The 13,074-nt window shown below is 35.1% G+C and overlaps 1 protein-coding gene across 1 annotated transcript in view; it reads right to left on the reverse strand.

Annotated features, from left to right (window-relative positions):
- The window catches only part of LOC133179730 (uncharacterized), a 48,959-nt gene that overhangs the window by 18,683 nt on the left and 17,202 nt on the right, over positions 1-13,074 (reverse strand). The window contains exons 5-8 of the mRNA XM_061314423.1: positions 2,803-3,024; positions 1,500-1,742; positions 1,128-1,244; positions 70-210 (exon numbers count right to left, since the gene is read on the reverse strand). Of these exons, the coding sequence (XP_061170407.1) occupies positions 70-210; positions 1,128-1,244; positions 1,500-1,742; positions 2,803-3,024 (723 nt within the window). The remainder of the gene's footprint in view (positions 1-69; positions 211-1,127; positions 1,245-1,499; positions 1,743-2,802; positions 3,025-13,074) is intronic.

Genomic DNA, 13,074 nt, shown 5'->3' on the forward strand with positions numbered 1-13,074 from the left:
TCCAAGATATCTCAACAAATAGTCGCATTTACTTGATTTCTTAATTATCATCCCCAATATTATACTGACTTTGATTACAGGCGTTCCACAGATACCCCGGCAGACATCCGTTTCTACATTCCCCTGTCTTTATATCACAGTTCTCGTTATTGGCGCAGTTTCCACTACAGTTCTGTGTACAGCCTCGTCCGTACTTCCCAAATGGGCATTCTGAAAAACAAAGAAATCAGGCATAGGTAGATACTCATATGAAGGATACGTAAGAATCAACAGTGACAACGAAATATTGCTGATACTAACGAAGGGCTTAATATTTAGACCTTTACTCGGCACTCAGGGCCATTAAGCAGTAAGGGTTCTTTAGCATGTCAACACCTGTCGTGACTCCGCGCCTGGACTTTGGTTTCTTGCGAGTGCAGCGAGCTCAATAGACTAACGTGTAAGAGCAGAAAAAAATCGAATCGAAATGTGTTTATTCCAAGCAATTTTTTTGTGTGTGAAACCTTCCCAGAATTCCTTTGCTACCAGGATTCCATGCGATAATGGAGACTATATTTAGTTCTTGCAGAAAACTTAAAAGAAACAAAAAATGGTTGCATCTACTCTACAATGTCTTTCGTTAAAAACTTGCACTTAGCTATTTAGACTCCGTTTTGGAAATGCAACATACATACAACGTCTTGTGACGTTACAGTCTAGGCTGTGTCTTGTGCAGTTTAAGGTCAAAGTTACAAGCGTAAGCTGTGTAAATCTGCGCTCGCCCCAACGGAAACATCGTAAAACATGTCATATTTATCGTACATCAGTTACTTAAGAATTGAAAAAAAGAAGTCATTTTGTAATGATAATAATTCCTCTTTTTACAAGACCTGAGATACATGATTGTATCTGAACCGACTGTTATTTCATAACGCAACCGCTCTGTAGGAAATTTAACACTTTTAACGTCAACTAAGGCTTGGTAAACTACCCGGCGAACTACAAGACTAGTTCAGTTTAAGAATTTAAAAAGTTGGTAGTACAAAAATAGGTAGAAGTCATTGTTGCTGGAATGCAGTCTAACACCTCTGGTACTGTTAATCCTTGTGTGATATCGTTCCATTGTCAAAAGAAATTTTATAATTTACCACAGTCTGGGTACAAGTGACCCGGCAGACAGTTTACGCATCCGGAAGTGATGTCACAAGTTCTACATCCGATACCACATTCCGTGCAATTTTCACCGTATTGGTTGAGTTCACAACCTGAAAGCAGAGGTACAATATTTATCATCATTAAATAATAATCATGATCATAGATGTTATACTTATTACAAAAGTATTACTTCAGTCGCAGATAACAGTATTCATTTTGCTTAATTAAAATGAACACAATAATTTGTATTAGAAACTATACAAATATTCTTCGGGTATACATTATAAGATCAATATGTCATATTTACATGCACAATTATTACTCAGTAAAGACTAAAAGAATTGTAGCTATTATAAAGCACATACCAATAATCTGAACTTCACAAATCTCCAGAAAGATGTTGCCCCTGTCCGATGGAACTGGAGGGTTATCTTTATAGAACCAGACATACCTGGCGACTTGCGTACAATTATTAGACGTCGGGATCGGGATTGGTATTGCACTGGGGACATGTTGGAAACAGACTTGTTGAGGTATTAGGGACGTGTCGTTGGATACTCTTATGCTATATCCTTGAAATCGTTCAGTATTTGTCTGAGGTGATCCTCCTGTAAAGTAATCAAATACATGTCAAGTAAATTATATTCTAATGCAATTGTTTTGTAAATTAGGGAATTACTATTTTCTAATTTGGTATTTGCGACAGTTAATGCTGATTTAACGGTCACAAACATCCGTTTTACCGGCTCCGCTTACAAGTCGCCGGTAAACTTCAGTTTGCGACCGTTAAATCAGCATTAACGGTCGCAAATACCAAATTAGAAGATGGTTATTCCCTAAATCTTAAGAAGAGTCATGAATTCTTACATATGTAAAATACTGTTTAGTAAAATTATAAAAATACATTATTTCATATTTACTTAAAAAATACCCTGTGTATCTTAGGTTTGTTTGAATGACTTCATTGCGCTTTGTTCATAACAGGTGCAATCTTGTCAAGACTAGGCTTTTTAACTACCGGGGTATGACTTTCTTATTTTCACTGCAAACTAATTGATCTTAAAGTGGGAAGGCCGGGGATGAGAACCTTTTTATATTCCTTGAAGACATTCCCATTCCTATTCATTGTCACCAAAACTGTATTAGTTCCAGGTTAAAAACTGAAGAAAGTATGCAGAAGAGAGTGGTCCATAAACTGTTTCAAGAAGATATGTATATATGCTTTATGGAATGATAAAAGCACACGTAGGTATTAGTACAAGCATAAATTATACATAACACTTTGTTTATGAAATGAAACTCCATTCCAAGATAATTTGTTGTTGATGGTCTATTTCAACAACTGCACATTGAGTATGATTTAACAGCGATAATTACATTGGCTACAAAATGAAGATCCTATTTTTAACCCACTGCCTTTGTTTATTCTTTTTATATTAAAAAAAATCGAAAAAATGCTTAATATTTCATTCAAATACATGAGCAATATTTAATTCGTAAGAAACTGCATTAGTGATACGAAGAACATTTTTTACGAAATGGAAATCAAATAAACACATTCGTTTCTTTTATTTACTAAAAAAGAAGCTTCAAATTATACATATAAAACATACAACCAAACCTCGAAGTTATTTACCACAGTAAGTTCAAACTTTCCGCCAAACTTACTGTCGTTTCGGTACCAGGTCTGGACTTGGTACAAACTGTAAACTCTGCGCAGGTCAATCCTGAGCCAAGCTGATCTTTGTTCAGTGGCAGAGTGAGAACAGGATCCACCAGGTGTCGCCTGTAACAAATCAGCTCGACCGTCTACAGCTCTAAATGCTTCATATCCCCCCGGGAGGGTAGAGCTGAGTGTAGCTCCTGTGAAGTTTGGGATCACAAGGGGATCTTTAAAATTGAATAGAAAATATCAAACTTACAGGTTGAACATTGAAAGCAAGCTAGGTCGGGGCTCAAGGATATTGATTAACGCTCGTTTCTGTCCTGGAGTGTGTTACTGAAAACTCGTTTTGTTGCAGTTAATTCACATAAAAATAAATTAATGTAAAATTGCTGAAATTTAATTTACACAGACTTGTGGCTGGTTGCCAAAGAAAAAAAAAGAATCACTTGGAACAAATTAGAACCCATTATTGTTCCACCTAGTGTACATCGGGGATGGGGGTCTTAAGGAAATGTTAGGGGTATGCTTACAAATTAATTTGAGTGAATATGGTCTTGTCTTTGTGTGCGAAATAAATCTTATAATGTTTTTGAAAGAAACCTTTGGTCCTTACGGTCCCGTCCTGACCTTTTAACGTCATAATTAGAACAAACCTGAATATCAACTTCATGAGGATAAGTGGTTATTTATAAATGTAAGTAAGATTTAACGCTATTCTTGACATTGTCAAGATGATTTGAAGGACCCAGTCCTACATGTATATAAATGTCTCTCAGTGTTCTTCAGTCCGCTGTTAAAAGCATTTGCAGCCTCAAGCACCGTGGTTTCAAAATATAAATTTTTAACACATAAGTTCACGTTATTCTTTCAGGATTTTTTCCCAATATATTTCTTAAAGCGTACATTGATACTCAAGATTCTTAAACATTTTTTAAGTTTAAAATTATTTTTGTTATTGTGTTTTATTGATTCTATTTTTTTTCAAAAATCATCCCTTGTTTTTTTTTTTTTTTTTTTTTTCACCTAAAAGAGGGTATTTGCTTTTAAGGATACATAACACAAACAAAAATCTGATGCATGGGTTGATATATATATATATTTTGACTGATTTTGAATAAAAATGTCATAAATAATAAATCTCTAAAATATAAAGAAATCGTAAGTTTTCTTTGGTGCTTAGATTTGCGACTTGGTATGGTATTCTATGTAATTCTTTACAAAATTTGGCGCATATTTTTAATCTTGTGACAAAAACTTAAAAAATTCTTCCAATTTACATGACAAGCATTATTCAAGTTACCTTTTGGAATATAAATCTATGAGAAATATTGCTGATTTCTGAAAAAAAAAGTTTGTTTGTGTTATTTATCCTTAAATGGAACAAATTTAAACCCTCGTCGCTTGTTGACTTGAAATTTATTCAGTTGTTCTAAAGAAGAAGTAAGTTTTGACAAGTTAACAGAGAGACGTTAAATGGACAAACATCAATCACAAAATTTCACTTTTGTCTTTTGATTTAGACAGCTACAATATTATTTTTCATAATCATAAACATTTCGAATACTTGCCTTTATCTTGTATAGACACATTCTTTCTACCTTTAGTAAATTACACAATTTTCTTTCTATAAATAGATTTAAATCATACCATAAGAAATAACTTGTTCAGTCAGAAGCATGTAAATCACAAAGGACCCGGATGATAATGTTTTCTGCATCGCTGTCCGTAGCATGCTACAAAAAGAATTATTTTTAAAAGTATATTGTAGGTCACTATATTACAAGTTAATTTATGTAATACGAGTTACTTTAATCAAAGGTATATTATATATATCTTCGACGTTTAAAGAAATACTGTATGTGAAATGTGTGTAATGAATGATAAGCTCAAATTGCCGAACACTTTCTCTGTTTCAGGAATGAGCAACGAATAAACAATTCATATTTTGGATAAATTTTAATTTTCAGTGGTTTAATTATTGTACAGTCATCTAAAGTAAGACAACGTTTATTGAGTTTTACATGTACGAATGTATTGCATTTGTAAGACAATAAAACCAATGACACACACTCTCTCTCTCTCATTTCTACACTGAGGATCATGGAAGGTACAAGCAGTTTTATAATCTGTCAATCTTCATAATAGGCTATCTGTAGACTTCCACACAATAAAACTTATTTCTGCTAGTATATTTCTTACTTGGAAATTTTTAAATACGTCAATTAAACAATTTGCTTACATATGCATTTCCTTAATAATTATTAATTATTACCTCATTTCACGACATGGCGAATCAAATAACGTTTCATAGATCAATATATTCAAGAAAATTTACCTTATGTGTATGTAGTTCAAATGTCCCTAGTGTGTAATGATAGGGTAATCTTTATTTCTCACACTATGACATGTAGATGTAACGGAAGATGACATTGGTCACCGGAAGCCATGTACGGACCCCGTGCATCATCAATATATTGACGCACTGTCAATTTTCGAAGATTTTAAAGATGTCAAAAAAATTATTAAAGGATAATACATTGTTTTATAGTAAGGAAGAATATATGTAAAAATTTGTCCGTTTTTCTAATTGCCTCGAAACGAAGAGGGAAAACAATCAACTCAAATTAATTAGTCATTTTCAAGTTTCTAAAGTCGATGAAAAATCTTCAGACAACGACGGAAATTAACAAATTATCTCAATTTCAGTTAAGTGATAGAATAAGTTTTCTCTGTTTTTTCCCGTATCTTTTTAAGAAATCCGAACCCGACCTTCTCATCTACCGGAAGTGTACTCAACAACAGTGACTGTAGGAAGTATTTTTGAAGAAGATTACGAGTGGATCTTGATTGTGATGGAAAAAAGATTACGCCATCGAACGCTTGTTCCTAGTAAGTATAGATGTACGAACTCAACAACTCGTTAGAAAAGACAATTGCACATGAAGTGGACATAGACAACAATATTATGGAATCTTACTCGGCACAAATTAACTTAAATATTACAGGAGACGTTAATCTTCTCTTGTTGTAAGAATAAACAATTTATTTTCAATATGATGAGTAATCTCATTACGCACTTCAAAATTTTGCCCTCACATTTTACAAACTAACGTCCATAAAACATGTAACAGAGATTTTCTCCTATTTTGTGACCGAGCTTTACCCTTGGTACTTATGTCTCTGCTTAGATTCTCAGTGAAGTGGTTTACTGTTTTTAAGATTTCGTAAAGACCTGTATATTGCGATAAAAAATTAAACTTTGCAGATCCAAAATATCTTTCATTTTAATCTCATTTTTAAGTGTGAGATCATTTTAATGGAAGTCAAAACAGAGATTTTATAGAGATTTCATTGATACAAATTATTTCAAACATTTCCATGTGTAAAATAAACACAAGAACAAATTCTGCTTTTCGATATACCTATTTATTTAAATTGAACATCGAAACAGATTTTAAAAACAGCAACATTCCCAAAGTATTTTAAGATGAAACAAACCTACAATATTTTTAATGTTCCGAAGTCAACTCCTATAACATATACTTAAAATATGGTATATTCTGAATACAATATAAACCGTAAGTATTGGATACAATACAAAAACAAGTAATTCCAAGTGTTTGAAAAGCACAATTAAACAAAGGAAACTAACAAACGAAAAATAACCCAAGAAAAAAATAAAATAAAAACAACAAGACGTCTACGCGCCACAACCGGCTTTACTGTTTTTGAGAACTTCAAGATTTTTTCCAATTTATTCCTATGTAAAATTTTGTTTGCTTATTATGATCCCACTCTAACGCCGGGGTCATGTTTTGAAATTATTTGAATTTACACTATTCGAGGCAGCTTCCTCATAAATATGACATATGGCTTTAATCTGCTGTTCTTGATAAGACTTTTAAAGACATTTCTTATGTATTCCTGTAAAATAATTTGACCGCTCATTGTGTCCACACCCTATCTCCGAGGTCATGATTTGAACTAATTTGATATTTAGCTCACCTGAGCCGAAGGCTTAAGTGAGCTTTTCTGATCAAAATTTGTCCGTTTGTCTGTCATCGTCGTTGTCGTAAACTTTTCACAATTTCATCTTCTCCAGAAGTACTGGGCCAATTTCAACCAAACTTGGCACAGAGTACCCTTGGGTAAAGGGAATTCAAGTTTATTCAAATGAAGGGCCACGCCCTCCTCCAAGGGGAGATAATTACGAAATAGCGAAAAATTAATATCTTCATTAATGGAATAATTGAATGTACACTATATATAGCTAACTAAGGATGCTTACATATTTTTTGGACTGTGACTTTTTTCCTTTTTGAACTTTCATTGTGGCCCCACTCTACCCCCGGTGGTTATGATTTGAACAAACATGAATCTACACTATCTGAGGATGTGCTTCCATATAAATATGACTAACCATGGCTTTGCTGTTCTTGAGAAGATTTTAAAAGGTTTTTCCTTTATAATCCTATGTAAAACTTTGATCATCCTTTGTGGCCCAACCCTACCTCCGGGGGAAATGATTTTAACAAATATGAATCTACACCACCTGGGCATGCTTCCATATACATATGACCAATCATAGCGTTGCTGTTCTCGAAAAGATTTTTGAAGATTTCCCCAATGTATTTCTGTGTAAAACTTTGACTGCCTACTGTGGCCCCACCCTACCCCCGGGGGTCAAGATTTGAACAAACTTGAATCTACACTATCTGAGAATGCTTCCATATAAATATGACCAATCATAGTGTTGCTGTTCTTGAAAAGAAGACTCTTGAAGATTTCTCCTATGTATTTCTGTGTAAAACTTTGATTGCCTACTGTGGCCTCACCCTACCCCCGGGGGTCATGATTTGAACAAACTTGAATTTACACCACTTGAGAATGCTTCCATATAAATATGACCAATAATGGCGTTGCTGTTCTTGAGAAGAAGATTTTTGAAGATTTTTCCTACATACTCCTATGTTAAACTTTGATCGTCAATATTGTGGCTCCACCCTACCTCCGGGGTTGTTGATTTGAACAAACTTAAATCTACTCTATGTAATTAAGCTTTCCTTTAGTCTCATTTTTTCTGTCATTTTTCTGTCCCAGCGGTTTCTTGAGAAAAATTTTAAAAGATGCTTTTAAGGTTCAAATCTTCTTTTTTATCTCCCCTCAAAAGAAGGCTTGACCATTCATTTTAACTAACTTGAGTCATCTTCACTCAATGTGTTCATGATTGGTTGATTCTGATTCTGAAGTAGAAAAGGATAAAAATGTGAAAAGTTTAGACGACACACGATAGACCGATACCTTTCGATCAGAAGCTCATTTGAGGCTTCAGCTCAGCTCTTAAGCCATCGGCTCTGGTGAGATAAAAATGGGACACGTGTATTTACTTCTGAACCTACACTCACTTCATTCCTTCTTGTTAAATACAAACATTCACAACTATAAGTAGAAACTACTTGGATATACATGTATGGGGATTGTTCTGTCACCAGTGATAATATCTATAACGACTTATGGTGTGTTTATATACCTGTTGTGATCCATAAGTTAAGTCATTCATTTATGATCTAGGAATTTCATCTTCATTTTATTATATTTTTAGGATAAAATAGAGCAATGAAAATAATACAGCTCATTCATTTTTTTTTCAAATAGGATTTTTAAAATGGTACTCCAATGCTACAGCTGGTTACATCTAAGAAAAATGACCGCCCTCCCCCAAGCAAATGACAATATCTACCGACTTTTTTAAACGTATACAACCTTAGACAAGAGGCCAAAGGGCCTTAACGGTCACCTGAGTATACTACAACAATTTAGAGGATCCATAGAGTATAAAATGAACTGAAAGGTGAAGCTTTGTTGCCCAAAAGCAAGAAAAACATTCTGAGAGTATTGCATTAGCAATACTAGTCCCCTACCGGCAAGTGTAATCTGGTTCCCGCTAAAAATTGAAAATGCCATAATTCTGTCAAAAATCCATGAAGCGAAATGAAATGCAAACCTGATCTATAACTCATCAAGGTAAAGTCACATACCAAAAATCAGCTCAATATCTGCAAGCGTTTAGAAGACAAGAGGCCCAAGGGCCTTAACGGTCACCTGAGTACAATACAACAATTTAGAGGATCCATAAACTGAAAAATGAAGCTTTGTTGCCCAAAAGCAAGAAAAATAGTATGATTAGCATCAACAAAATAATTGGTCTAGTATCTATCTGCCTATCTGACTTTCCAAGTCATTAAATCTATGAAAGTACATTTTCATTATACAATAAATTATCTTGCATAATTCTCTTATTCTATTAAGCTTTCAAATACATTATTTACATTGATTAATTATCAAAGGTGAATGGCAAAGGGGAATAACTTTGCTCAGCAGAATACAAGTTAATAGAGCCCTGGCCAGGACTAGAACTCTTGACTAAATGGTCCAGGTGTTCAAAAATCTGGTAAAAATACCCTTGCATATTAAAACTTTTACTCTGTTTGCCTTGAACATCCCCAGAAGCATAGATGATTTTCAAAGAAATGCATTTTCACCATAAAATTAAATAAATAAAGTCCCATCCTTACCCAGAACATCTGACCCATTGGCCACGAACTCACAATTCTGGAAGAAGCACCCTTTCTCATTATAACTATACACTTGTTTCTTTACTTTATAACCAGTAGTAGAAAAAATATTTTGAAAGAAATTATGCATTTTCACTATATATAATCAATAGAGCTCTTTCCCCCTCACCAGAACCCCTGACCCAAAGGCCATGAGGCATTCTTCCTTATCATAACCATGCACTTCCTTTGTTTGAAAAATACCCAGGCGCACACAAGATTTTGAAAGAATTCATGCCAATTCCCTATCTAATCAATAAAGCCCCGCCCTAACACCAGAACCCCTTACCCAGAGGCCATTAAATTCATAATTTCTGAGGCAGCCATGCTCATCATAACTATGTACTTAGTTTATTTAATATCCAGGAGCAGAGAAGATTTTCAAAGAATTAATGCAATTTTACTATATAATCAATGGAGCCCATCCCTAACACCAGAACCCCTGACCCAAGGGCCATGAAACAATTTCTGAAAAGGCAGTCATGCTCACCATAACTATGTTCTTAGTTAGTTTATTTAATACCCAGGAGCAGAGAAAAAGATTTTCAAAGAATTAATGCAATTCTACTATATAATCAATAGAGCCCTGCCCTAACACCAGAACCCCTGACCCAAGGGCCATGAAATTCAAAATTTTGGAAGAGGCACTCTTGCTCATCATAACTATGTACTAAGTTACTTTATTTAATGCCCAGGAGCAGAGAAGATTTTCAAAGAATTAATGCATTTTAACTATATAATCAATAGAGCCCCACCCTAACACCAGAACCTCTGACCCTGGGGCCATGAAATTCACAATTTTGAAAGAGGCACTCTTATTCTTCATAACTATGTACTTAATACCCAGGAGCAGAGAAAATTATTGCAATTCTACTATATAATCAATAGAGCCCTGCCCTAACACCAGAACCCCTGATCCTGGGGCCATGAAATTCAAAATTTTGAAAGAGGCATTCTAGCTCATCATAACTATATACTAAGTTAGTTTATCTAATACCCAGGAGCAGAGAAGAAGATTTTCAAAGAATTAATGCCTTTTCACTATATAATCAATAGAGCCCCACCCTAACACCAGAATCCCTGACCCTGGGGCCATGAAATTCATAATTTCAGAAGAGGCACTCTTGCTCATCATAAATATGTACTAACTTAGTTCATTTAATATCCAGGAGCAGATAAGAAGATTTTCAAAGAATTAATGCATCTTCACTATATAATCAATAGAGCCCCGCCCTAACACCAGAACCCCTGACCCTGGGGCCATGAAATTCACAATTTTGGAAGAGGCACTCTTGCTCATCATAACTAAGTACTAAATTAGTTCATTCAATAACCAGGAGCAGATAAGAAGATTTTCAAAGAATTAATGCATTTTAACAATATAATCAATAGAGACCCGCCCTAACACCAGAACCCCTGACCCTGGGGCCATGAAATTCACAATTTTGGAAGAGGCACTCTTGCTCATCATAACTATGTACTAAATTAGTTCATTTAATACCCAGGAGCAGATAAGAAGATTTTCAAAGAATTAATGCATTTTAACTAATGTATATAATCAATAAAGCCCTGCCCTAACACCAGAACCCCTGACCCTGGGGCCATGAAATTCACAATTTTGGAAGAGGCACTCTTGCTCATCATAAATATGTACTAAGTTACTTTATTTAATACCCAGGAGCAGAGAAGAAGATTTTCAAAGAATTAATACATTTTCACTATATACTCAATAGAGCCCTGCCCTAACACCAGAACCCCTGACCCAGGGGCCATGAAATTCACAATTTTGAAAGAGGCACTCTTGCTCATCATAACTATATACTTAGTAAATTTATTTAATACCCAGGAGCAGAGAAGAAGATTTTCAAAGAATTAATGCATTTTCTCTATATAATCAATAGAGCCCCGCCCTAACACCAGAACCCCTGATCCTGGGGCCATGAATTTCACAATTTTGAAAGAGGCACTCTTGTTCTTCATAACTATGTACTTAGTTACTTTATTTAATACCCAGGAGCAGAGAAGAAGATTTTCAAAGAAATAATGCACTTTCCCTATATGATCTATATAGCCCCACCCTAGCACCAGAACCCCTGACCCTGGGGCCATGAATTTCACAATTTTGGTAGAGGACTCAATGCTTATTACAATGATGCCAACAGTTTGACTGCTTGATGTCCAGGAGTAAAGAAGAAGATTTTTAAAGATTGCATTATTTTTGGTGGTTTTAGCCCCACCCCTCAGGCCCCAGGGGGGCAGGGACCATGGAATTCACAATTTTTGTTCCCCTTCACCCATAGGTGCTATATGCCAAATTTGGTTGAAATTGGTTAAGCGGTTTCAGAGAAGAAGCTAAAAATGTTCAAATGTTAACACACGACGCACACCGCACGACGCACGACGCACGCCGACGGACGAGAACGGATAGCAATAGGTCACCTGAGTGACTCAGGTGACCTAAAAATTGCAGAAAACCCTGAAAAATTGAAAAGGTCGTAATTCCGCCAAAAATCATTGAAGCGGAACGAAGTGCGAACTTGATCTGTAACTCATCAAGATACACTAACATACCAAAAATCAGCTCAATATCTGCAAGCGTTTAGAAAAAAAGTGCGGAAAACCAAGTGGGACAGACTGACAGACAGAGGGACAGACAGACAGACGGACGGACGGACAGACTAAGAGGAAACCTATAGTCCCCTCCGGTTTCACCGGTAGGGGACTAATAAGGTGATCAGGATGAACAAAATAATTTGTCTAGTATTCATTAACAGTTCATAAATTAGGTTCTAATTTGTTCCCCATTTATCACTCTCACCAGACAGTATATAAACAAACTATCAGTGCTTCTTTACTCTTTTAATTCCGTGTTGAAATCTCTTACATTGGCCTCTCTTGGTCTTTGATGAACATTTAATAAGACAAGTTATTTTTGTCTCATTTTTAATTTTTTATTTATCTATTACTTACAAGTCTACCTGATCGTTAAAACTATGAAAGTACTTTTTGTATTATACAATAAAAATTCTTGCATAATTCTCTTATTCTATTAACCTTTCAAGTACATTATTTACAGTGATTAATTATCACACGTAAATGGCAAAGGGGAATAACTCCTCTCAGTAGAATACAAATTAATAATTAATAGAGCCCTGGCCTGGACCAGAACACTTGACCAAATGGTCCTGATGTTCAAAAATCTGGTAAAAATACCCTTCCTTATTAAAACATTTACTCTTTTTGGCTCTGATACGCCCAGATGCAGAGAAGATTTTTAAAGCATTAATGCATTTTCACTATATAATAAATAGAGCCCCGCCCTAACATCAGAACCTCTGATCCAGGAGTCATGAAATTCACAATTTGGAAGAGGCATCCTTGCTTATCATAACCATGTATTTGTTTGAATAATACCCAGGAGAAGAGAAGAAGATTTTCAAAGAAATAATGCACTTTAATTTCACTAGATGATCTATATAGCCCACCCCTAGCACCAGAGCCCCTGACCCTGGGGCTATGAATTTCACAATTTTGGTAGAGTCACCCTTGCTTACCATCACTATGTATTCAATTTGTTTCAATAATACCCAGGAGTAGAGGAGAAGATTTTCAAAGAAATAATGCACTTTCACTAGATGATCTATATAGCCCCGCCCTAGC

Source organism: Saccostrea echinata, unplaced genomic scaffold, assembly GCF_033153115.1.
Source record: "Saccostrea echinata isolate AGI-Se365-2 ecotype Australia unplaced genomic scaffold, CSIRO_AGI_Sech_v1 ptg000005l, whole genome shotgun sequence".
Classification (NCBI taxonomy): domain Eukaryota; kingdom Metazoa; phylum Mollusca; class Bivalvia; order Ostreida; family Ostreidae; genus Saccostrea; species Saccostrea echinata.